The sequence below is a fragment of the Cyclopterus lumpus genome, chromosome 8 (assembly GCF_009769545.1).
Source record: "Cyclopterus lumpus isolate fCycLum1 chromosome 8, fCycLum1.pri, whole genome shotgun sequence".
In the NCBI taxonomy this organism is placed as follows: Eukaryota; Metazoa; Chordata; class Actinopteri; order Perciformes; family Cyclopteridae; genus Cyclopterus; species Cyclopterus lumpus.
Genome location: NC_046973.1, coordinates 8,102,716 through 8,129,053, shown reverse-complemented (window position 1 = coordinate 8,129,053; position 26,338 = coordinate 8,102,716). Strand labels below are relative to the sequence as shown.

At 39.6% G+C, this 26,338-nt stretch overlaps 2 protein-coding genes across 6 annotated transcripts; both read right to left on the bottom strand.

Moving 5' to 3' along the window:
• Positions 1–160: 160 nt before the first annotated feature.
• rhot1a (ras homolog family member T1a) lies at positions 161–21,774 on the bottom strand. 3 transcript variants are annotated; one of them, XM_034539128.1, is made up of 21 exons: positions 21,400–21,774; positions 19,619–19,677; positions 19,357–19,438; positions 18,647–18,690; positions 18,513–18,566; positions 18,321–18,373; positions 17,497–17,605; positions 16,684–16,785; positions 15,851–15,949; positions 15,579–15,687; positions 15,297–15,417; positions 8,933–9,017; positions 8,627–8,772; positions 8,358–8,458; positions 7,997–8,127; positions 7,796–7,879; positions 7,542–7,664; positions 7,253–7,455; positions 5,192–5,314; positions 4,278–4,355; positions 2,539–3,548 (listed from the first exon to the last, which is right to left on the bottom strand). In XM_034539128.1, exons 1-21 carry the CDS (start codon positions 21,434–21,436, stop codon positions 3,473–3,475), a joined length of 2,019 nt encoding a protein of 672 aa, XP_034395019.1. In that variant the 5' UTR covers positions 21,437–21,774; the 3' UTR covers positions 2,539–3,472. The 3 variants fall into 3 exon arrangements, with proteins under 3 accessions (XP_034395018.1, XP_034395017.1, XP_034395019.1); XM_034539127.1 differs by lacking the exons at positions 2,539–3,548; positions 4,278–4,355 and adding an exon at positions 161–1,239 and having other exon boundaries at positions 21,400–21,452; XM_034539126.1 differs by lacking the exons at positions 2,539–3,548; positions 4,278–4,355; positions 5,192–5,314 and adding an exon at positions 161–1,239.
• A 157-nt stretch (positions 21,775–21,931) lies between these two features.
• adap2 (ArfGAP with dual PH domains 2) lies at positions 21,932–26,265 on the bottom strand. Of its 3 annotated transcripts, none has more exons than XM_034539508.1 (11): positions 25,855–26,262; positions 25,234–25,358; positions 25,035–25,126; positions 24,805–24,893; positions 24,481–24,593; positions 23,651–23,800; positions 23,460–23,543; positions 23,237–23,299; positions 22,888–22,965; positions 22,557–22,787; positions 21,938–22,228 (listed from the first exon to the last, which is right to left on the bottom strand). In XM_034539508.1, exons 1-11 carry the CDS (start codon positions 25,940–25,942, stop codon positions 22,148–22,150), a joined length of 1,194 nt encoding a protein of 397 aa, XP_034395399.1. In that variant the 5' UTR covers positions 25,943–26,262; the 3' UTR covers positions 21,938–22,147. The 3 variants fall into 3 exon arrangements, with proteins under 3 accessions (XP_034395400.1, XP_034395399.1, XP_034395401.1); XM_034539510.1 differs by having other exon boundaries at positions 21,939–22,228; positions 22,557–22,782; positions 25,855–26,259; XM_034539509.1 differs by having other exon boundaries at positions 21,932–22,787; positions 25,855–26,265.
• Positions 26,266–26,338: the final 73 nt, after the last annotated feature.

The following is a 26,338-nucleotide window of genomic DNA, read 5'->3' as shown; positions in this document are numbered from 1 at the left end:
ATTTCATACATCTGCTTTTGAAATGACCACGACTGCTCTTGTCAAGGACACACAAACACAACATCAGTGGCTGTAAATGTCATTTATTACAGATATTTAAAACCATTTAATTTCCCTCGATGTTAAATTAGCCGTCATTTCAGCCAATAATAAGCATACACGGCATCAAACAATTCTTTATTGTAAATGCTGGAAAAAGAGTAGAATGAGAAGAAACACTTTCATAATTTTAAAGGTGGGAGAGGTGCACTGAATGGCTCTTGTTAATAGCATAATATGTTGCTCTATGGTGCTTCTAACTTCATAAAAATATAACATGGAGGGACATTTATTTAACTCTATTTGAAAAACAGAAAAATAAAAACAGAAGCAGAAAATCATGACACACCGCTTCAGACATAATACTAAAGCGATAATACTAAATACAAAAATACATGGAAAATGTAAATCCCTCCGTCTGTTCCACGCGGTGCACTCGAAACAGACAACAAAACAGGTTAATAAATTAAAGCACAAAATAAACAAGTGCATGCCAATCATGATCTTTCTAGTGTAAGATGTATCACTAACACCTCTGTCAGGTGTTGCTTCTGGCTTTTGATGCGGTCTATGGGTCCAATCCTAAAATCTTTGAAGAATACATACATAATATACTGCATATACACATCTATTAACAGGTTCAAGTCCCCTTGTGGTGTTGCTGTATATGGCTGCCTCTCTCTGGTCTCCAACCATCTAACTAATAATACTGACCTGAGAAAACAAGGACTGGATCAGCTGGAAACCTCCAGTGACGAGTAATGTCTGGACTAAACTAGACCAACAGATCACAGAACTCAAGTCAGCATTTACAAAAGTGGATGATGGACACGAGACGTAACCGGCTCCTTTTCCCACAACATTTAAATGCATATAAAAATGTACCTACGATTTTGCCCCATTTGTTTCTTGCTCGTGTTGCATTGTGGGAAGGGGATGAGGTGGAGTTGGGGGCTGAGGCAATGGGCCTGGTCGGTTAGACAGCCAGGCTCTTTGAGTCTTTAGAGTGGGGGTAGGGGTGGGGGTGGGGGTGGGGGGCAGAGTCAACAGGGGGAGGAAGGTAGCGGTCTCGTGCCGTCCGATCACCGCTGTTTGATAAGCGCTCTGTACATGGCGAAGCCCAGCACGGCGAACACCGTGGCCCCGACGCTCGCTCTCAGCCAGAAGGTGGAGTTCTTCAGGTCGGCCTGAGCCATGTGCCTGAGAGGAGGGAGCAAGAGACACAGAACAGATGAGGCAAAAAAAGAAAAAGCAGAATATAACTCGAGCTGGGCCATAATTATTATCCATTATGATTATTTATCGTCTCTCAATATAAATCATCCATCGTGATAATCATTGATTAATTGTCTATTTACTATTTATTTATTGAACTACCTGAAAACATGCCCAATTGTGATATACATCGTTATTGAGATATGAAATGACATAAATAAAGGATAGAAGATTTTGGCCATATTTCCCATCCCTAACACAATATAACTCACTCAACTAAAAATCACAGCGAGATCAGTTGCCAAATGACACAACAAAATCATGTGCTCTTCGGGGGCAAACTTCATAAAATCAGGACCATAAATTATGAATATCAGCGCCCTGCGATCCCAACTTGAAACAGGAACACATGCTTTATCTTGACAGTTGGTTGAGTTTTGGTAGACAAAGGAAAGGTGTTGACTATGAGAAGCAGCTACAAGGATTTTCACTGGGAGGCAGAAAACTAGAAGAACACAGACCTGCCTCACCAAACACAGATCCAACATAAACACTGGGGACCTTTTCAGACTACAATATATACAAGCAATGAAAAATGGCAATGGAGACAGCGACCTGACCTACTGTGGCTGAATAAGGAAGTTGAATCCATCAAACGCATGCTCGCTGGTCCCCCCCACCCCCCCTCTCTCGCTTCTGCCTTTACCTTTCTGGGGGAATTAGCTGTTCAGCAGAAACCTCCATAAAGTTGGACCCCTCCACGTTGAAGACGGCTGAAAGCTGCTGCGTCAGCTGAAATCCTCCTCTGCCCCCCACAGGCGCCCCCCACACCCAGCCTCCACCCAGCCCAGCAGCCTTCAACACACGGTTGCTTGTGTTGTGCTCATACATAAACACACACTAAAGATACAGCAGGTAGAGCTGGGTGATACTTCAATTTAATATTTTCATCAGTGAATAATTGGTTTCTTGATTAATTAATTAGTCTATACAAACAAAAATAGTGAGTAATGTCCACCAGTAAGTTGTCAGAGCCTGATGTGACATCTTCAAATGTGTTATTTAGTCTGACCAATGATTTAACACCAACTATATTCAGTGTATTATCCTGGCAAATATTCACATTGATGCTGAAACCAGAGAATTGTGTGGATTCTGTCTAGAAAATGACTTCAAAAGATCAGAATTGTTTCAGGTTGTTTATGTCATTTGACACATATGACTGTGTGTGTGTGTGTGTGTGTGTGTATATATATATATATATATATATATATATATATATATATATCATGGAGATTTTGGTTGAAGGAGATTCAGTTACTGCATTATATTATTCTGGGCAGAGGAAGTTTAGATTAATATTTTGTTTAAGTATCAATAGTTAAACCAACAATACTGTAAGTTTGCAAAAATAATATGGGGTGAAATCTGATCTGATCCATATCACTCAGCTCTACCAAGCTGGGAACAGAGACCGTAACTGCATATCTGGTCAAACATCACCGCACACACACACGCACACATCAAATTTCTTTGGAAATATAGTTCATCTCCAATTTGTTATCAGTCAGTGTAATCAGTTTATTTCTACTTTCTCTGCCATTATCACTAATCATATACTTGATTTTTTTTTTATTGGTAACAAATTGAAGAGAGAACTGAAATGAAACTAGAGGAAACAGTTGTTATTCCCGCTGCACCAAGTTTCTTAAGTGCCCTCACACATTTTACAATTATAGCGTATCATTTCTGTGAAGATTTCAATATTGCACAATGCTAGACGACTTCCCAGTCAATCAACGCACTATTTAGAAAACACGTTGGGCATTTAATATGGTGTGTCGCCCCCTTGCTCATTAAATGTCATGCTATTGATAGTGCCGATCCCTCCCAGAGATTAAATTAACAGTATCAAGACAAAGGGTGCTGGATGCAACGCTACAGTGAGCAGCACTGCCCGGGTCCATGGACGCCTAAACAAGAGACCTCATTTTAAGCCATTGCTGCAAACACCCAACACTCTTCTGCCCAATCCAACACCATGGACAGCCATTCAAACCCTGTGGTTCAAGAACCCGCCTCCTCTAACTAATTAAAAACACCAAACTCTCAATAATGTAGCGATGGACAGATGAGTGACCGATTCCCAGCGAAGGACCGAGGCATGCCGTTGGTTATCCAGAGAGCAGGTGAGCCATGCAACATAACAGCAAACAGATTAGCAGAGAGTGAACACGTGCAAGAGGAAGAGGATGAGGGGCAGCCAAAAACTTGTGTTTGAACACCTATGGAGTCTAAGGAAAGACACAAAGACAGGAAATACAAGATAGGAAAACAGGATGAAATAACAGGGTGATTGGAACAATAAAATCAAACATTACAAAAACACATTTTGATTTTAAAACATCATCCTGTTACATTTAGGAAGTCTGAACCCAAAGGAGAACAAGTGAACAGTAGTTAATATTATAATTGATTAAAACAAAGGTCCTTTTCAAAATAAAGTGTCTCCCGTGAGTGTAGACTTCAGTATTAAGAACGGAAATGAAGACAAAGGGAGACTGAAAACATCAATGATAATGAGTCAAGCACTCTTTGATAATGGGTTATGGTGGTTGACAAAGAAAATTAAGAATTTTAATACTTAATCACATATCAAACATGCAGACATCAATGACGTTTTCAGTTTGGCTGAAGCACAAACTAAAGAGAACGGCTGGTTTCTCTCTCTGTGCAAATATGTGCCTGTTAGTCAAGATTTACAGTTTGCATATCCACTATATATATATATATATATATATATATATATATATATATATATATATATATATATATATATATATATACATACATACACACACACATATACATACATATATATATACCACTGAATTAAAATATTGTTCAAGTTAACATATTTGTGTTTTATATGGGGGTTAGTATAGGTTAATTTGCACTGCACAAGCAAACAGCATCATGCATGTTCCACACGGATTCCCCACACAGTCACCTCCCTGGCTAGCTGCCTATGCGTTAGCTGGCACAGCACGGTCACACTTCGCTGTGTCACACCGTACAGAGAGCGGGTGGGCCGGCTGCAGCTGGAGCTGGAGCAGAGACCAAAACACCTCACGTGACCAACAGGTTTTAGGCAAATTACAAATAAATGAATGAATTCTGAGCTCACTATCATCCATCTAGGATTCCTCCAAAGTGGCGCTCAAAGTTCTCAGCTAAGAGTTTTCTCCAAAGAGCATTTCTCTCTCCTACGCTAAGAGAGGGGAGAGAGAGCTATCCTGGTGCTGTGGATTACATTGTGTTTGATCAGTGAACTACTCACTATGTCGACAGTGATCGGTTGACAGGTGACAAGACTGTCAGTGAATGTGAAATAAAATATTGATCAGTATTCAGGACCACAAAGAACATTTTCCAAATTATATTTAAGTTCTGATTTGTTTTGCTAGTCAGTTTGAAAAAACAGCAGTAACAATAATGTCTTGGACCAATGGTTGATCTTTTGGTTTGAGAGAATAACATTGAACTATACAACCAAAGATGGTTCAACAAGCGTCACCTTGCTTAGGTAGACCTGAGCAAATCAGTGAAACCCTACGGATGACAGTTAGTGGCAAAGCAAAGGTGGCATTTTTCTAAAAGGAAATCTAAAGAACATGCTTTGTCCCAAGGGATCGCCACCACCATGTTCAATCACATTTTAAAGTCCCTTTCTTCTCTGAAGTGGATATGCAGCGTAAACCTGAGCCCAGGAGAGTACTGAAGGAAAGTGGAGAAGCTGTCACCATCACCAGTGTTAGAGAGCTTGGGTAAAAAATGAGCCTCTCTGTCACCCAGCCTGGAGGTCAGACCCGAGAGTGGAAGACAGAGAGAGGAATGAGTCTATATTAAAACACTAGAGCTTATTCTAGGTATGGACCTGTTGAACATGACCCTGCGGAGTTGGGCCTTAAAACTGCGCAGCAGCTCCAACTTGAGGAGGTTCTGACACAGGCAGTATGTGCACCTGTTGGAGGCGCACATGCAGCGGAGATGGGCATGGCTGCGGAAAGACACACAGAAATGCGTGTATTCACCATCACAGAAAGACAACATGTACCAAACAACATAGGGAGGGATGAGGAGGCCAAATCCATACTAATAACACATACTGTACTTCTGAGCTGAAACCTGCACTGCTGCCATTTACCTTCACTTTTTCATCTCATAACAAAGTAAACAAAATTAAATATATTAAATAAATATCTAGAATTGACGGTCAAGGAGAATAAACACAAGAAGAGGAAAGTATCAATCAGAGAAAACAAACAAAATAAATCCTCAGGGGTAAATAAGGCAAATAAAAAAGCTCTAAAATTCTGTAATTTTTGGTTCTGAGCACTGGAACATTTCTGGAACCAATTTTACCCAACAGTTACATACAAAGCATCAAAACACCACTAAGAACAAAGATGTTTAGCTTTATCTACAGTGTTAGGACATTCTTAATTATTATTTGAACTATTTTAAACCTAAAAATTGAGCCCAGGCGTACTCAGATCCATGATCCACGAGCCATATTTCCATGGTAACAATCAGTGGCACCAATTGATGGGAACATGGCTCATAAGTCATTAATGAGAACGTCCTTAGAGATCGCAGAAACCACATGGAAATATAAAACAGTGAGGACATTGTCAGCTCAGAAGAACTGAGCGCTGCCACATCATGACGACACAGCATCTCAGTCTGCCATTTTATGTTCATGGACTTTTACCGATTGCACTCCTTTTCCCCATGATATACATGTTTTGCTGGAGTTAATGAAGCTCAGAGGTTTGATGAAATAAATGTCTTCACTGCAAATTGGTGCAACCTAAGACGAGATGAACATCTATTTGAACTGTGACTGTTAGTTTGATCTGAGACCTCGTCAGAGCTTACCTTTATAAATGGCCCTTTATCGTAATATTACTTAGTTTCATAAAGGTTGGGATGATGTATGTGTTTTATGAATATATGTAGTCCTGGTAATTAACAATGCTAAATGTGTAAATTATTTTCCACAAGAAAAGAGGTGTAGCTATTTTAACGTTATTTTTTGTCTAACATAAATATATTAAAAAGCACCTCAGGATTGAAGAAGTCCTGAGCTGGGTTGACATCTTAAAAAGGAGCAATGTGTAGGATTTAGTGACATCTAGTGGTGACCTCTGCTCACTTCTCCTTTTACAAGCATGTCAGAACTACGTTGGTGGTAACGTAAACACAAAGTGTTTGGTTTGTCCATTCAGGGCTACTGTACTGGCTACTGTATTGCAAGACATGGCAATGCAACATGGTGGACACCGTGAAGAGGACCTACTCCCAAATAAATAAACTACAATTATGAACTAAGGAAAACAGTTATGAATATTCTAATGAATATTGCAAATAAATCCCTCTAAATCCTACACAATGTTCCTTTGAATAACCAGTTTATATTCACTGTTTGAAGCAGAAATCCTTGAGCCTTATTTAAAGCCATGCCCGAGAATGCAGCAGTTCCAAAGCTTTCATTCAAATGTAGACAAATATGACCTGCTTAAATGAGATTAAGTGGTCACGTCTCATTGAGTGATCTGATCATGAGGAGTTATGACACTGTAGGTTTGATTAGGTTATAGGATTGACCTCAAAGAATTTCAGCCAGGGATTGCATTATTGCACGCACACGACACTAACCTAAAGCATAAGAGACCCAGAATATGCATATTACTGTGGGTAGTGAAGGAAGTCAAAGTCCTCATCTACTGACTGAAGCAGCTGGAGGAGTCTAAAATTCAAGCACCGATTAGAGACCAGCATTAAACTTACTTAGCAAAATAAAGAAGATTACACTTTACACAGCATTGAAGTGGATTAGACGCACACATAGATACAGATGTGCATGGTGGATATGGTTCACTCAGAGGTGTAAAGGGTTAAACTATAGGAGACCACTAAGAGGTTTAATACTCACGGATACATGGCCATGGTGGTGATTCTCGTGTAGATGTCTTTGTTGGGTGCGTCGGTCACGCTGCATGTGAACGGCTGGGGTGGGTGGAGCTTGTGCTTACGGCAGAACTCGTGCGGCGAGAGACTGTAGTGCTGCCGTACTTCGTGCAGGTCCGACTTGGCGGCGACCACCACGCATGGAGTCTTGCTATCGATGAAGTATTGCTGCCAAACACAATCGTTGAATGTTACTAGTTAGACCATACGCAGCAGGACACACAAGCCTAGGTGCATCTGATCAGCATACATACCTTGTACACTTTGGCGCAGTATTCAAAAGAGCTTGGATTGTTGATGTCATACACCAGGCAGACAACATCACAGGCCAGGTCCGCCTCTGACAGGAAGTCAAAATCTGGCATCACCTCATGGAGCTGAAAGCGTGCAGACGAGGAGGAGATTAAAGTGTTGCAGAGTATTAATACTGATACACGATGAAGTGTAATACGCACAGATTATGTAACAGTAATCCGAAATCATCGAAAGATGAGTAAATAGTTCTTACCAGCAGGTACTTCTCCTGACCATAGACATAGGTTGTACTGATGGCATAGAAGGACTTGTGGTCTTCTCTAATCCGCCTCTGTCCCTGTGGTGGACAACAAACAAGGTCAAAAACAGACACCCATCTAGACTATTTACTTTTTTCTAAACATGTAAATACACTGGTTTAAAGAGGGACTTTTCAGCCATAATTTCCACTGACCTGCAGGTTCTTGCCCAGGAAAGCTTGGAGGAAGCCACTCTTCCCGCTGCCTCTGTCCCCCAAGACGTTGCAGCGGAAGACGCTGCGCTGGGTCTGTTTTTTCTGAAGATCGATGCGCTTGTTACGCGTCACTGACAAAACAGGGACGGCAGATTTTCACAAGCAAGAATATACATGATCAACTGTGCTGTAAAATCCATGCAGTTCTTTTGCATTAAACGTGATATAAAAGCAATACTGTATTTTTATCCGCACAGAAATCAGTCTGTCACTATTTACTTGTTTTTGTTAGTCAATCAACATACAGTGCCGCTTCGTTTAAAACACAAAAATAGAGTTGAAAATAATTAAGATCTTTTACCTGTGATGGCTGCAGCCTGGGACTCCTGTTCATAGATGATAGAGTAGCCAAGATAACCGAAGTACTCCAAACTACGCTGTACATCTAAATATGTTGTTAACCTACCACAGAAAAAATTATGAAACCGACAGCATGAGAGATTTACACAAGCATGACTTTGTAAACTGATCCATGTTCTCTACATAATCACAGTACTGTGAGTGTGTCCAGGTTGTATCTGCAGCAGACGTGTTTGAGTATGTTTATTAATAAATGTGTGCCACACTCACGTCCACTGGGAGAGGTATCCCTGGTATGTGATCCATCCCTGTTCATTAGTGCCAACAGTGTGGTTGACATCCGGACCCCAGGGCATGTAGGGAAACACTTTGAACAAGTCCTTCACCTCCTCTGGCGACAGCGCACAATCTCTGTCCTGGATCACACCGAGCGCATAGAATTTATTTTATAAAACACATTTTGCAGAAAAGTGGCTCTCCGTAAAAATATTAACTCGATCTCTAAAAAGAAATAAAAAATAATAAAAAAAGGTATTTAAATTCATTTCTAAATCTTCAACATTTTTACCCACTCACTTTGTCGTGCTTGTCAAAGACACTCTGGAGGAAGAGGTAAGCGTTGTGGTTAAGCTCTGTGGTGCAGTCTGGGGGCATCTTTATCCTTTGGCACAGGGACACACAGAAACAATCATTCAACAGAGCGCTCTGGAGCTTTGAGGCACTCGATTCTGCTTTCAATAGTGACAAAGATAGAAACAATTTGCCTGAATCACTGCAGGTCATATCGGTCAACCAGAGCAACAACGATCGAGAGGAGGAAACGATATGTGATAACAAAATGAGGTCATTTCAAAAGAGGAACATCAATACGATTATAAATGATAACATAAAATCGCCATTATGTCCACACTAAACACACTATTGGAGTGCACTTTTAATAAATTTAACATGAGGGATGCAATGATGTTACTCAAAACAATCATAAATGGCAGGAAAGGGATTTTGTAAAAGGATTTATTTCGCAACATACAAATCCTCAGCATCTATTTCTTTGGGATTATTATTAATATTATTAAGTGTTTTTGTCAAATAGTTCCAACTTCTCAAATGAGAGGATTTTGATTATTTTCTTTGTCGTTTATGATGGTTCGAGACAGTTGTTCAAATCAAAGAAGCAATTATAATACATCTCATTAGGCTGTGGGGAGATTAACCAACTTTCATCACTATCTGACATTTTATAGACAAAGAAAGTTGATTAAGAAAATAACCTGAAAATCATATGACAAAGTAAATAATCATCAGAAGCAGCCCTAAGCGTAGAATTATAATACATGCGTTAGTGATATACTTGGCATACAAATACTGAAATACTTAGTTTGCAATGCTTTTACACCTGGTTAGTGAGAACTGGTCAACTCGTCAGAATAAACCCTCGTAGCATCAATACTGTAAAACCATCAGACAGCTGATTCAGCAAAGACAGCTTCCTCTTTCCTGCCTCCACCGTACCTTGTAAATAACAATAATAATAATATCATAAAAAGACAAATTCCGGTAAGCGCTACAAGATGGACGTGTGGTGCTGAGCTCCTCAGAGACGGTTATTCAATATACCTCCTATTAATATAAAGCCGCTTATATATTATACTAAGTTGAATGTAAGAGGAGGGAGATTTCAAAGGAAGTGTAAGTCTGACAAGAAAATGAATAAAAACAAGAAAACACGGTTGTTACTGAAGTCGGCAATCTAGAAGACGGCGGTAGAGACGACTTAGAATCAGCTGCAGGTGAAGAAGCAACCGTAGTTAACCAAAACGTGCTGCTGGAGGGCCTTGCACAACTGTCTAAGGAGCTGAGAGGATTCAAACAGGATGTGAAACGGGACCTTGGTGAATTTCGAACAGATGTCAAAAAAAACTATAAAGGAACTATAATGACTTTAAAGTTGAAGTCATACTCGAGCTGCAGAGCCAACAATGAAGCATTGCCGAGGCACAAACCCGTATAGTAGACCTGGAATCAGCTTGCCTGGAGATGAAAAACACGCTACTAACTGTGGTGAAACAAAACTTGAGCATGCACAACAAACTTGTTGATCTGGAGAGACGTTCCAGGAGAAGTAATCTTCGTATTTACGGAGTCCCAGAAGATAAAGAAGGAAGATCGGTCATTGAATTTGTAACCGAGCTGTTTAAAAACAATCTTACGCTTCCTGGCGGCTTTGAACTCCAAATTCAGCGGGCTCACAGAGCCCCAATCCCGAAGCCAGCTACGACTACAACCCCCAGATCGATAATAGTTAGCTTTGTACAGTTTAATGTTAAAGAACTGCTACTTAAGAAAGTGTGGCAGCAGAAGATTGAACTGAATGGCAAACGATTGTTCTTCGTCAACGATTACGCAGCCGACATCATGGAAAGACACAAAGCATACGCGCCGATCAAAGCAGTTTTGAAGGAGAAAGGGATCCGGTACCAGACACCCTATACCAAGATGCGGGTGTACTGGGACGAAAGCACCGACGAAGCTGCACGGGACCTGAACAAACGTGGGATAAAGGTGTCGGTGACAGAGAGGGCGAACACCGCGGCGGTGGAGGAGAAGCTGAACAAGCTGTTGCCATGGAAAGTACCGACGCCACTGACAGCGCAGCTCGGCGTACCAGAGAGAAACTCAGCGAGTTCAGACGGAGCAAACCGCCTTAAAACTATGGACTGAAATGAAGTAACAAGGTAAGTAATAAATACTCTAGATCTGAACCGGGTTTGCTCTTTTCTCCGCCTTATACAAACTAAGCTGGGACAAAAACTATGTCACATAGAAACGGACAATAGGAGAGACGGAGCCATATTTTAGCTACTTATACTGCTAACAGCTAATTTCCAACCTGAAGACTGGAGGCTGAGGTTTTTTTTGTTGTTGGAAAGACTTACGACTCAGTTAAATATAAATAGGAAACCGATGGAGGAAGCACTTTATGTTCGTGCCGAATGTTGGACACTCCTAGTATAGGTGGAATATCTGTTTGAAGATATTTTTTCACCACTGGGGAAGGCCCCTACAGTAGAGAGGGACTATATCCTCCTCCCACCAACAAGGGTGGGAGGAGGTGCAACTTAGGTGCAACAGGGTGCAACTTGCCATCCCTTGGGTTCCCTACCCAAGGGATGGCAAGTTGCACCCTTTTCTTCTGAAGTCACCTTGTTTTTTGTTCAAATAATGTTTTTTTGGTTCATGTTTTGTTTTTTTGGGTACGGATTTCAACTTAACCTTAGAAACACAAAATGATAGATAACAATATCCAGATACTGTGGTTGAATGTAAACAGTTTGAATAACCCTGTTAAACGTCGGAAAATAATGACAAAATTAAGGAAGGATAAGGCACGGATTATATATCTACAGGAGACACACTTGTCTAGGCACTTGTCTCTGTCCTTGAAACAGAGGGAATACTAATATGTGGAGGTGACTTTAACATTGTTATGAATAGTAGTCTAGACACAACAAACCATAAGAAAAACCCTAATCATGTCACAAAAACAATTAATACCTTATTCAAAGAATTTGGTATAGTTGATATTTGAAGAGAGCTACATCCAACCAAAAAGGACTATACACACTACTCGGTACCTCACAAAAGTTATGTTAGAATTGATTATTTTTTTATAAATAAAAAGGACATCTACAGAGTTATTGAGTGTGAAATTGGAGCAGCAGATGTGTCAGACCACTGTGCAGAGAAAAAAACATTATGGAGGTTAAATGTTGAAATATTAAATCATAAGTCAGTTGTTGAGGAGATTAAAACATACCAAAGAGAAAATGATAATGGAGAGGTTACCCCACAATCTTGTGGGACGCTCTTAAAGCAGTTATGAGAGGGAAACTTATTTCTAAGACAGCAGCTATTAAGAGAGCTAAAGAAGAAATATATAAGAAAGAAAAGGAAAATTTGCTTGAACTCGAACGACAACATAAAAATACCCGTGATTCGACACTGTTACCAAAAATTAAAGAAATTAGAGACAACATAGATAAACTACTAAATACAGAGATAGAAAAGAAAAAAACTAGATTTCTTCAACAATCTTACTATGAGGTGGGACCAAAAGCAAATAAACTACTGGCAAAAAGACTGCAAAAACAACAGGCTGACAGGACAATCCATAAGATAAGGGATACAGCTACAAATCAAATAGCCTATGAACCCTAGGTGATTGAAAATATTTTCAGGAACTATTATTTAAATCTGTATAGCCAACCTCCATCTGCTGACAAGGAACAAATTAGATCTTTTTTAGACACTGAACCTACCAGTAATTGGGAAAGACCAGAATGACCTCTTGACTTTATCCTTTACAAAATTAGAAATAGAGAAAGCTATGGGTAGATTGAAAACCAATAAATCCCCAGGCACCGATGGTTTACCAGCCGAGTGGTACAAAACATTTAACTATACACTTGCCAATGGGGAACTCCCACCATCTTGGAAAGAGGCTGTAATAACATTGATTCCCAATGGAAAGAACAGTGATACCTGCTCTGGTTACAGACCCATATCAATACTTAATATAGACTATAAATTATATACCTCAATTATTGCAAAAAGATATGAGCATTTCATGAAGGATATTATAGATGAAGACAAGACAGGCTTCATCAAGGGGCATCAAGCCCAAGATAACATAAGGAAAACCCTACATATAATTGAACATATTAACAATAAAAATATCAATGCAGCTCTAATATGTCTTGATGCAGAAAAGGCATTTTACAGTGTAAACTTTCTGTATCAGGTACTTGGACTAAATGAAAAAGCTATTCAATGCGTTAAAACACTCTATCAAAATCCAACAGTAAGGATAAAAATAAATGGTAGTATAGTATATTACTACAACGGTCCACCAGGCAGGGATGTTGTCTTTCACCGACTCTATTCGCAATTGTTATAGAGCCTCTGGCACAAGCAATAAGGCAGAATAAAGACCTTAAAGGGATAAAGGTTGGAAAAGAAGAACACATCATTGGGCTTTTTCTAGATGACGTGATCTGTTACTTAGAAGACCCTGACAAATGCCTGCCTATATTAATCAACCAACTCGAGACGTTCGGCTTCTACTCTGGATATAAACTGAATCTGTTAAAAACAGAGATTTTAACACTAAATTACAAACCATCCGAAATTATACAACACACTCTTAATTTAAATTGGAGTTCGAAAAGAATGACATACCTCGGGGTATCTTTAACAAAAAGTATTGATGATTTATATAAATTCAACTATACCAAAGTAGATCAGGACATTAAGAGTGATATGGAGAGATGGGCTGTTCTCCCACTAGATTTCACTTCACGGATAGATATTATAAAAATGAGCATACTTCCTCTATTTATTTAAATCACTACCAATCGAGATCCCTGAGAAACAATTCAGAGCCTGGGATAAAATCATTTCAAGGTTTATATGGAACGGCCAAAGACCATGAGTCAAATATGAAACACTACAGATTGGGCAAAATAAAGGGGGCATGGCATTACCAAACCTTAGAGCATACTTCCATGCAGCTCAAATTCGACCAGTAATATACTGGTGTACCAACGATTATGAAGCAAAATGGAAAAACCTTGAACAATATGTAGAAGGAAGGGAAATTCAAAGCCTTATTGGAGACAGAAATATAGCAAACGATTTACTTGAACAGATGGATGCTGTCACCCGATTTACATTAGAGATGTGGTTCAAATTGGTACGAAAATATAAATTAGAAGAAGAGCTCAGAATTCTGCGATGGATAGCCTATGATAAACATTTTATTCCAGGTACCCTCAACCAGAGGTTTAAACAATGGATTCCATATGGAATAACAGCAATATGCACAGTTACTAAAGATGGAAATGTTGTGAGTTTCCAGGAGCTGAAAGATAAATATTCATTAAATAACCAGGACCACTTCAGATACCTACAATTAAGGGAGTTTTTTGACAGAGAAATAAAGCACAAAATTAACTTGGCAATTAAAGAATGGCATACTTAGAACCATAATAGGAGTTTACAACTTCAAAGAAATATAGGACCATATCAACTTTATATCAAAATCTGATGGAAAAAATAGGAAATACAACATTTTATGTAAAACTGAAATGGGAACAGGAACTCGGTGTGAATATTACAGAGGATGAATGGTTGAATATTTGGAAGACACAACAATCCTCAACATCTGCACGAACTTGGAGAGAACATTGTTGGAAAAATATAATTAGATTCTTTATTACTCCCCAAATTACAAGCAAATGTCTGTCTATTGTTCAACCATGTTGGAGGGAATGTGGGGCAGTAAATTTAGACCATTGTCATATATTTTGGCTATGCTCAAAAATTGTACAGTTTTGGGGAAATGTCCATAAGGTTACTGTCAAAATTCTAGGCTATGACACACCTAAGTCCTGTACGTTTCTTTACTTTGGTAATATGACATCAGATACCGTGTTAGGGGAAGACAGTTATCTGCTGAAAATTCTGCTAGCAGCTAGTAAAAAGGCTGTTACGAAGAGATGGTACACGATTGAACCACCATCACAAGATGGATGGTTGACAATTGTGACCTAATACATGATATGGAGGTGTTAACTCACAGAATAAGAGCTCAAGAGGAGCAATGTCGTGAGAAGTGGGCGAAATGGACAGTGTTTACACGTCAACGATAACACAAGAAAATAATGCTTGAATGGTTATCAGGATTTATCAAGTTTTTGAGAGGACAGAGCAAACCAGACCCCCTTTATTTTTTGGGTTATTTTTACTTGCTTTTCATTTCTGTATATATATATATATATATATATATATATATATATATATATATTCTATCTGTGGTGAAAAGACCAAATAAAGTGTAAAAAAAACAAAAAAGACAAATAAACTGTATGTCTGCACTCACATGGGGAACAGGTACTCCTGTGTGAGTTCCAGGTCATCGTCATAACCAAACCTCCGCAGCACCGTCCAGGTGGTCTCGTGTCGGCCTCGCTGTATGAAGAGAGTGTGCAGGAACAGGAAGCCTACAACGAAGAGCCAAAGACAGGAGAGTGGATGAGGTCATGTTCATTAACTAAATGGATTAAAAAGATAAGGAGAAAAGAGGGATTGTCGAGGGGACATGGAGAACGATACGCAATGATGTGGCGGAATATGAAAACAAGCAAACCGCAGGGTGTCGGACCTTTAAGTGAAAGTCCGTTGTCCTTGACTCCATCCGTCATGTTCCTCCTGACCACGTTCTTTACATCCTCTAAGGCCTGAGGCGCCAGCGGTGTATTGAAACAGGTTCTCTGTAGACACACGCAACAAGCGAACCATTAACTTGTGTCTCCAGAAAGGTTTTTTCAGCTTTCAGATATGTTACCACCTGCCACCTGAAAGCAGTCGAGACGTTTTACAAGTGATGAAAACGTCCACAGTTTAAAAATCTTAGTACGAAGTGGAAAACATTACCTGGAAGAAGTTGAGCTCGTTGTCATTAAGGATGCCGTCGTTGTCCAGGTCAGACACTTTGAAGATTCTAGTTAAAGACTTAATGCAAGAAGGCTTCAACTGTAAAAGGGAAGAAACATAAATCACTGAGGTGGTCGCATGAACAACATTAAGCTTTGTGGAAGTCAACTTATTCTTATGTAAAGGCAATGTGAGGCCCTCTGCGAGTTGGGTAGCTCATATTATACATTCAAAATGTTTCTTTTTCCCTTTGGCTGGCTGGTAGTGACTGGGGCTCTTCAGTTAACTCAGAGTATATTTGGGGCTCCTGTGTAGCAGTGTTCGATGTCGACTTTGTAGAGCTACTTTTGGACTGAGAGAGAAACATTTTGCCTAATTGGTTTTGCTGAGGATCATTAAGCCGACAACCTCCAAATGTATTCATTACCTTTTAGGACCACCTACAAAACTGGGAACAAAAACATCTTTTTTTATGAATGTTGCCTCTGCTGGCCGATCGTGGAGCCTTTGCTTGAGCTCGACACTGATTTTGACTCAAGGTAAGCCTAAAAATACCCACTAACTGACTTCAATGTCTTTCCTTTTAATAATTTTTGTATTTTCACTGAATTTTATAATGACCTTTGCAAAGACACTATGTAAAAGGCATGTGCAGCCTAACTTCAGGAAGGACCATTTTACACTTCTGCCAGACTAGTTCCACAAAAAGCATTTTGACATGCCACAGTAGAGAAAGCACAAAATAATGACAGCTGAGTTGCACTTTGCTGAGTCCTCTTATACACCTTTTCAGACCTTTTTCAACTCTGAAATGTCTCCTGTATAGAGCTCACCTCCTTCTCCTCTGGGCAGTACAGGGGTCCTGTCGGGTGGAGAACAGCCTTCTGGGCGTAGTAGAACAGCTCAGAGATGTTCTTCAGGTTTTTGGCAGAGCACTGAGGGAAAAGTACATGTGTGTGAATGTGCTGAACAAGAACGAAAATAAATAAATAAATAAATAAATATATATATATATATATATATATATATATATATATATATATATATATATATATATATATATATATATATATATATATATATATATAAAGAACTATAAGAAGAATAAAAAGTATTTCTAAATTGTAAAATATTTGAATGCATTTTTCGCACTGAAAGAAACTTGGAGAAGCAGGACACAACTTGGTCGAACACTGAGTCCACATGAAACATGTTCATACGAGTCTAACTCTCACCAGCCTTCTCTCAAGTCCTCTTGTCTCCGTCTTTTTAACTTTGTAACGAGATGTGTGACTGAGGGAAATTTTGAAAAACAGTAATGCAGAGATGCTTCCTCCGTAACACACAAGCCTCTCAACACACTCACATTCCATCAGTCAGCAGGCCTTGGAGCGACGGGTTCAGCAATGTAAATCTATAAATGACTCAGTCAGAGTGTAAGTGGAGTCCGGAGCTGGAGTGCAGCCCGAGAGCAGCTGAGGGCCAATCGGCCCTGCACACAGCCAGCAGGTCACTCGTATTAGAGTTCATATTTCATCTGACAATTCATCGCTGCTTTGTCAAAGTGCTTTCTTTGACATTTAACTGAGTGCCTGCCTAAACGGATTGAATAGGTTTATATATGCATGTTTTTATTAATCCTTTACCTCTACACAGGTCTCGATATCCTGGTATTGATTCATGATTGGCAGGATGGTCTCCATGCTGCTGTGTTCCACCAGGTCCGACTTGTTGCCCACAAGGATCAACGGTACCCTGAAGAGAAGCCATTCATCACTGCATTATAGAGCTACAACGTTCAGTCAATTCATCAATGAGCTGATAGGAAAATAACAGGCAGCTATTTTGTAAATAGATTAATCATTCAAGCAATCATTTTTCTATATTGCTTGATGTACGCGCAGGTTCTCCAGTGAGGATTTGCTGGTTTTCAAACTGAATATATTTAAGTTTTTAACTGTTGTTTGAATTAAACAAGAAATGTGATGATGTCAACAATGACCCAAGTAAGAAGTGAGGGGCAATTATATATATATATATCTATTATATCTATATCTAGTCATTTTATAGACTAAACAATTAATCGAGAAAACAGTCTGCTGATGAATCGATGAGGAAAATAGTCAGTACTACTACATTATGTTCTCATATAACCCCAGATTGGCTTTTATCACGTTGATGACATCTTTAAACAAAATCATTGCTCAGCACAGCATATCAACAAATCTATATTCATGCATGTAGTGTATAATTGTGCAAAGGCAAAAACAGGACTAACGATACTATATAATAATAATATATAATAAATAAAGTTATTATATTTCATATAGTTTGGCAAGAAGTTTAGTTTGCATCAACTTTTTTTAATGTAAATCTCTGATATGAACCTTGCAGATGCAGCACCATCGAGCTGACGAGACCCACAGTAAACACACAAACACACATCTATCAAAGTGACAAGAACACACACCTGCTATCCTTGTCCGTTCTGTCATTTATTAGTGGAATCCAGTGGCTTGTCACCTAGTGGAGTAAAGCACAACTTCAAACACTGCAGCCGCAGAAACATTCATTAGAATCATAAATACTTTTTCTCAGATTAAGCGGATGACATACTGCAGTTATGTATTTGATTGACTGCGCTGAGAGAAACCAGGCTCACCTTTTCAATGGACTTCTTGTTGTTGACCGAGTAAACTATGCAGATAACATTTGCCTGTCAAGACAAATAGCAATATTAATACTTGGACTACAGACATTACAAGCACAGATGAGTGAGAATTAAGTGAAACCAACCTTCGATATTTCTTGGTACAGCTGCTCGTCTGACTGTTCTGCCTCTGAAAAGGTGTCAAAAAGACACATCAGTACAGAGTTTTACATGTCATCAAGCCTTCCAGTTAAATCAATCTATTGCTATTAATATAGACCAGGTCAACCTCGAAAAAGAGATTTTTAATCTCAATGGGACTCACCTGGTTAAATAAAGGTTTCCATAAAAAATAAAATAGGAGCAGTATTAGAACTATAACATTGTTCTGTATCATAAAAAAATGCATATCTCCATTTTCCAAAATGAAATAAGCATATTGTGTCCATTACTTCTACCGTTAGTTTGAGCCAATAGAAAATCGAATATGATTGTAACATGTATCAATTACTTGATTATTTCTTATGTAAAGCAATTAAATATCATTGTAATTTTCCTCGTCGTGGGATGAATCAAATATTATTTTATTTTATCTTATTTTATTTTTTATTATTATATTATATTATATTATATTATTATTATTATTTTTTTTTTTTTTTTTTATTTTATTTTATTTTATCTTAACATTCAACATTCAATTAAATTATGTTTATAACTATGAAACAGGTCTGATGCATTTAGGTTGAAACGTTTTTTTGAAGATAAATCGTTCCAATAGCATATAAGAGCACAAATCATGCTAAGCAGATGCTTTGTGTGTGTGTGTGTTTGTGTGTGTTTGTGTGCGCATAGTTACCCGAATAGTCCACTATGTGTGTGGGAACCCTCTCTGGGGTGACATCAGCTGGGATGGTGATCTCTTCAGCTCGGAGAGGAACCTGGAAGACAGAGGACAATGATCCAAACTTCTGACAACAAGGAAGCCTCAAGCGATATTACATAAGTCCTGATTTTTCATCCCTTTACTCTCATGGTTCTGATTTCTACAAATAACAGTCAGACAAATCTAAAAATTGAACAGCTACCAGGTTGATTTATACCGTATCTTTGATACATACCTCATCAGGAAACTCCTCACTAACCAGAGACATTATCAGTGATGTCTTCCCCACCTTGGCTGTACGGGCAAAGGGGAAAAATATATTTTATTACAATCTGACGTTACACACTTCTTTTACTGACACTGGGTCATTGTCATGTGACCCCTCTACAATTTGTATTGAGCGGTCTGGGTAATATGTTAAATGGCAGGGCACAGATAAGAGCATCTGAAGAGTTGAGATCTGCAGCAAAGTGCAACGCTTCTCAAACAAACACTCTAAATTCTGTCTCTAAATAGTGTCTGAAATTAAGACCATGATAGGTAGATTGGACAATGAGAGGCACGTTATTCAAGATTTATTGGAATACGTACACATTCACCACATTCCCTTTATAATTATAAAGACACAGCTTCTATCAGCAAAAGAACAAATGCTACGAGAAAACAAGCATAGAATATCAACCAAAACAACAACAAACCATCCACCACGACTATATTATATAGTGATGTCACTATTCATATTAACAGATACATATTTGACAGCCATAGCCTGCTGGGCCTTTTGTATTAGAGGAGTATTTGCAGTAGGGTTGAATGTATTACTTACACATATTTGGCAGAAAATGCCACATATTTGCTTCCACCTTACAAAATGTTAGGAGTAGCTAGTCTGTTTATTATTTTTGTAAATTAAATAACTTTCAGTTAAAGGACAAACTGAAGATCAGTATTCAGGCTGCAACTCTCTCAGTACGTGGCGGTGTAGGCCAACTTGACTGAAATATAAATAGTACTGACAACAGATATGCAAGCTTTAAAGAGAACAAACAGACCAGGTGAAACACAGTTAGGTTAGGTTGGGATCTATTGGCTGTTTGGTTTAATTCTGCCCTTACTCCAGGGTCCTGGGAAAGGTCACGATCTTGTAATTAAATATTATTTACCCATATTCTGTTTAGTATACAGTGCATCTCTGTGCCAACAATAGCTGGAACAATTAGTTGATAAACAGGAATTTTATTGCCAACTATTTTCAAAATGTATTAATTGTTAAGGTCATTATACATTTTTTAAAGTGAATCGCGATATGTTCTGCTTTTATACTGTTAGGGTGTACAAAACAGGTGATTTTAAGACACCACCTCAGACTTTAATAAATTATTGTTGGGGCAATTGTGACTGTCACTGTTTTCTGACATTTGTAGGACCAAACAATTATCAAGAAAACAAATCAACAGATTAATAAACAATTAAAATAAAAATGGTATTCAGTCTTAGAATAAAACTGACTTTATTGTCTTAACCTACTTTTCACAGGTCTATTTTTCTGTTGATTTATGTTACAGGTCCAATACAGAGTTTATATTAAGTATTTAAGGTACAATCTAATCAAGTCCATCACTACAGGGTTGCAATAAACACCACCTTCATAATGCTCATCACAGGAGGGCATTCACAGCCTCTTCCTCAGATTATATCTGGTCATTATAAGTAATGTATAGAGTATAAAGACATGGAAGTACATGGAAACACTCGTGATTAACACTCGTGCACCATGAGATACTATGAACCCCAGGCAGAAATCAAAGCCCTCGATATGTGTTGTTGAATATTGACTTTCCCAGCCCCTCACCGCTCATACATAATCCCAGGTGTGAGTACATTGTTGGATTCACAGGGTTCATCTGTGAATCCAACAATGTACTCATTCAACTGTAGCTTCTAGGTCCCCACTAGCATGTTAGCTGGCTCATAAAGCATTCACCCGCTTCGGGACTAAAAACACTTGTTACTTACGTTCCCCTACAAGTAGTATCCTCACGTCCTTCCTCATGTTTGAGCTTGCTTCCCGCTACAAAAAGGACAGTCTTTATTATCTCGTGAAGTCCTTTGGAGGCCGTCCTCCTCCAGCTGCCTGAACGTCAGGCCCGCGCGGTGAAGTCCTGCCGCTGTCAAATCTTTGTAGGACAAACCGGACGCACAGTTTTAGGTGCTGCTCCGAGGTTTCCACCCGCTTCTACTCAACGTGGGACTAATCAGCTCCTGAGTAAATGCTATGTAAACAGTAGTTTGTGGCACATGTCGTTGTAATTTCATGTCAATCACACACTTTTCGGCGCTTGCATAGCATTTCGCAGTAGCTGGGCAGACCCGACCTCCAACACCCGGCAACTACAGCCAGTCAGAAGGGACAAACTTCAACTAGGATTTAAAAACGCGTTATGCTGCTCTCTGGCGCCAAAAGATTTTACATTCTTATTACATATTTCCTTACAAGTAGAGCAACTGCATATATATTATCAATCATCAACAATAAATTCAAAAAGTTTTTTTTTTTTTTTACTTTTATTAAGAAATAACATTCAGAATAGGATATTCATATTTGTGACATTAGTGAAGGAGAAATAGTCAGTTTAAAGTGAGTGGGTGAAAGTCTCAAATCCATCCTGTGGCACAGAGGACCGTCAGGATGCATTCCCACAACACAAAAATTGAGACTCAGTTCTGATACAACTGATTGGCTACAACAGTCACATTTGTGTTTTCAAACACTGAAGTCTTCTCCCCTTTGTCCTGTTGGCACACCTGTCTGTTGTTCATCTTTTAAATTGAATGTTGGCTTCAACTGGAATGAGAAACGAGGAGTATTAGAGCAACGCTTGAATAAAACATAAATGAGTACAGTATTTAAGTTTTCATGAGGCACACTAACAGCAAGGCTTTACATGGATGTAGTGCCATGGAGCTTTCTACAGACATTTGAGGTCCCCAGAGGATGAATCCTACTATTTTGGTGTGACCCTGGCTGTTCCTTTGCATGCATCCAACCATCCTCTCATACTCCACTGGACAGACTCGAAATGCAACAAGTTTAAGCATCCCCATGACAGGAATGACCATTATGCCCACTTTACACTGTTGACGTGTTTACTGCATTTTGCAGCCTTGCTTACTGGCATAATCCTGCGGGGCCATGGGCCTAGAGAGGACCTGACTGAGGGCATCCAGCCACTCCTTCTGCTCCCCCTCCTGCTCACACATGAAGATAAACCGTCGCTGGGGCGTGTCCACCGTAACGCCACACTTCCACTTTCCCCGACCATGCTGTGGGACACACTCCTTCGCTGAGTAACCTTTGTTCTCTGTGCCGATGAAAATGACCCCCAACTCTTCTGCATCCTGTACTTCACAAGCATGAAAACACATTCAAACATGATGGTGGTTAAAGTGCTGGACAAACATCCTCACAGCGATGCACGGCACATTAGAATGAGAAGTCCTCACCAGCTGGTCTTTGAAGTACAACAGCTTCCTGTTTTGAGAGTCCAAAACAAACCACCTCTTTTTGAACTGCTCCTTTTGCTGTTAAAAAAAACACATTTAATGCTTCATATGAAAAACTACAGTATGAATTGAAACATTTTCTTCTATCTATTCCAATCTATTCTTATGAAAATGTGTTTCAAGCGTGTTTGAATATGTAAGAGGAACCGAAACACACCATCAAGTGTTCTACGACTGTGACTAACTCTGCTGGTAGAAGCAGTTGAGTGCTGACAAAATAAATGTACTAACAAAACCTATAAAAACAGGCATCTGTATATGTTTAACGTGTTCTTCTTTATTAACTTACCAATGGCCCCGTCTTTTCCATGTATCCCTCTTTGAGGTAGTTTCTTGTTATCTTTGGTATCAGCTGACAAAGAGGTGTAAAGGTACACAAGTGTTAAGCTTAAAGCTATAAAAGCTACTTTGCTGAAAGGGAACATTTTCTTAAAATATGTAGAGTGTATTTTAAAGTGCATAAGGAAAACTTTTTGTCTGTTTATTTGGTTATGAGAAGGTTTGATGCTCACTCCTTCGTCGCTTCCAGTCGGGTACGCCATCCTCAGGTATGCATAGCGAGCCGCACGAATGGCGTTGAACCATGTCACTATTTCCTAGAGTAGAAGAAGAGACCCTGAGCGTCTCCACAGCCCTATATGACAATCAGTACAAGACTTGCTGGTTCCTGTTATTTATACTTCAGATGATCATGCAGTCCCACCTCAGGGCTCTTGTGATAAACATAAAGGTTCCTGGTGTGACTGCCGTCTTGATAGATGATCTGCAGCCCTTGAGGATGACCAATCTTCTCCGGTTGAAAGGTGGCGTTGAGGTCCTTGATGGAGATTATGGCTTTTGGTCCTTTGGACTCCTGGATCACAAAACATAGCACATCAGATATTGTAGAAAGGACACAACAACTGGATTCAATTAACATGCAGCTGTTTGTGCACTCGTTTTTTTTAGCCATGATAGCAACATCGGATGGCAGAGTTGGCCTCACAAACTATTCGATGGATTGTCATAACATTTGGTGGAGACATTCATGGCCCCCAGAGGATGAAGTGTAATAACTTCAGTGATCCCCGTCCTTTCCTTTTTGGCCGCGAGGTTAAAATGTAAGTTCCTCCAATACTATTTTTTGTTGTCCTGATACTTTCTAACACACTAATTTGTAAATATCAGCGTCTTATCCAGTTGGAGAAATTGGTAAACATTATACTGACTAAAAATAACCATTGTTACTGTGAGCATTTATCTCAAAGCACCACTGCGCCTCACAGTAAGTTACGGTAGAAAGAGATCCAATCAAATAAATGGGCACACATAATAAATAATAATATAAACTCAACATCTTTACTATGAAAGAATATAAACGGTTTGATTTATGTTGTATGTATAAGTATTATCGTTTCTTCTCTTGTCTTTTGTATGCCTTTGCAACTAAATACCACCGGCCTGTCACATCCCTGGAAAGGTCCTCGGGATCAGATTTGGGATCAGCTCATGACCAACTGTGGTTCAATTGTGTCCGAGCTGCCGGGAACTCACATCTTCCTTGTTGTAGTAGGTCAGGGTGAAATCTCGCTCTGAAAGGACAAACTTCCTCTTCAGAAACTGGGTGTTCTCTTTCCCTTTCTTCCACAGCACCCCTTCGTAGAAACCTGGTATCAGATCCAAGAACATAAACTGAGTCACTGCGTTGTAACGTTTCACAAAGAGTGAGCAGCTTTCACTTCCTGGCTGTTCTGTTTTGCAAAGAACAGGTTTTTCTTGTCAGGTCTGCATGTGTATGAGGAACCACATCAGCTTTACACCAAAAGACTGATTAGGTTTGATGTTCTACGACATGTTAGAAAACAGTGAAAACATCACCTGTGGTGTATGAAATTGGTGGATACTTGGTTTCTCCTGTGAATTCCATCCTTTCATATTTAGCCCGAATCCACTGCTCTCTTAAGACTCTGCGGTGCAAAGGCGAACATAAAAATCATCTTAGACAGGCAAAACACAGAAAGCCGTGAACATACGCTGCAGTCACCACAAGAACGTGATCTTTGATCTCGCAGTTTCCTGAAGAAATTTCCTTCTGGAAAGTTACTTACGCACAGTCATGTTCCTGGGGCCGATAGTAGTACGCGGGAACAGCTTTCTCAAACAGAGCTTTGGCGCTGTCATTGCCATTCGACTTCATGAACTTCCCAGATCCCCCCCCAAAAAACGACACACATGAAGATTACACAGCGACACAATTGAACTGCTATGTTATTACCATAGGAATGACAGCAGAGGTGGGGACCATACCTCCACCAGCTCATCCTCCCAGAAGTCCAGCGTTACGGATTTGACCCGGCTGCACAGGCTGCGATGGATGCCGGAGCAGTTCAGACACACAAACACCCCGAGCTTGTAGGACGCCCACTGTGGATCTGGGGTGTGCAGACAAGGCGGGATTTAGATTCAACACTTTGCAGCCATAACCTCTGCTCCTCACTCTGTGGGCCATGAGTACAATGCATTCCTATGCTGGAAATGTAGTTTCGTGCCAGGTTTTTAAAATTTTTTAAAATAAATCTATTTCGGAATAAACACAAGAGTATATAATAACTTTGAACCAATATCTTGACACAAAGACCTATTAGGCTTATATTATAGTAGTTCATGTATTAAAGTGTGCATTGTTGTTCAATATTATATTAAATCAAACCAGTAGAGGACCTGCCTGGCATGCTTTGACAAAACGACAATCACACTCATCTGAGAGCTTCATAACTGTCAACAATAACAAAACTCTGAAACTGCCTGTTGGATGTTGTTCACTTACAAACTCTGTACCAGGAACGTTTCTGATAAATATATACATGTATGTATATTTGAAATAAGCTTGAAAGAGAAAGCCTAGTAAAGCACATAAAGACGTCTTACCCGGAGCTCCGCAGTCCGCGCACCGGCCGTTGACCGGCCGCTTCAGGAGCTCCAGCAACAGCCTCTTGTTCCGCTCGTGATTCGCCATTTCGGCACCAAGTCAAAGTTTCTTCTCTGAAACGACGATGAATCTGAACTAAACATGGTGGTCACATAGTTGCGCACGGAAGTGTGGTGTTTCTTTCACTCTCTCTCTCTCTCTCAGCGTGAGGACGGAGGTTGTGAGCTGAGAGCGGTGGTGTGTGAGTAAATGGTGTTTTTTGTCTGTTTTTCTTGTTGGAGTGGTCGACAGAAGGCAGTGTATGTTGTAGCGTGTGTGGTAGTGTGTATTGTAGTGTGTGGGGTTATTGTGTGCACGAGGGGGAGACGGAGGTGCTGCAGGACGAGGACGCGACGGAGAGGGACCACCTCTTAGATTTATTTGTTGTTCTATTTAGTTAATGTGTTTACAATGTGTGTGTTTGTTCGTATATTAGTTTTTTTC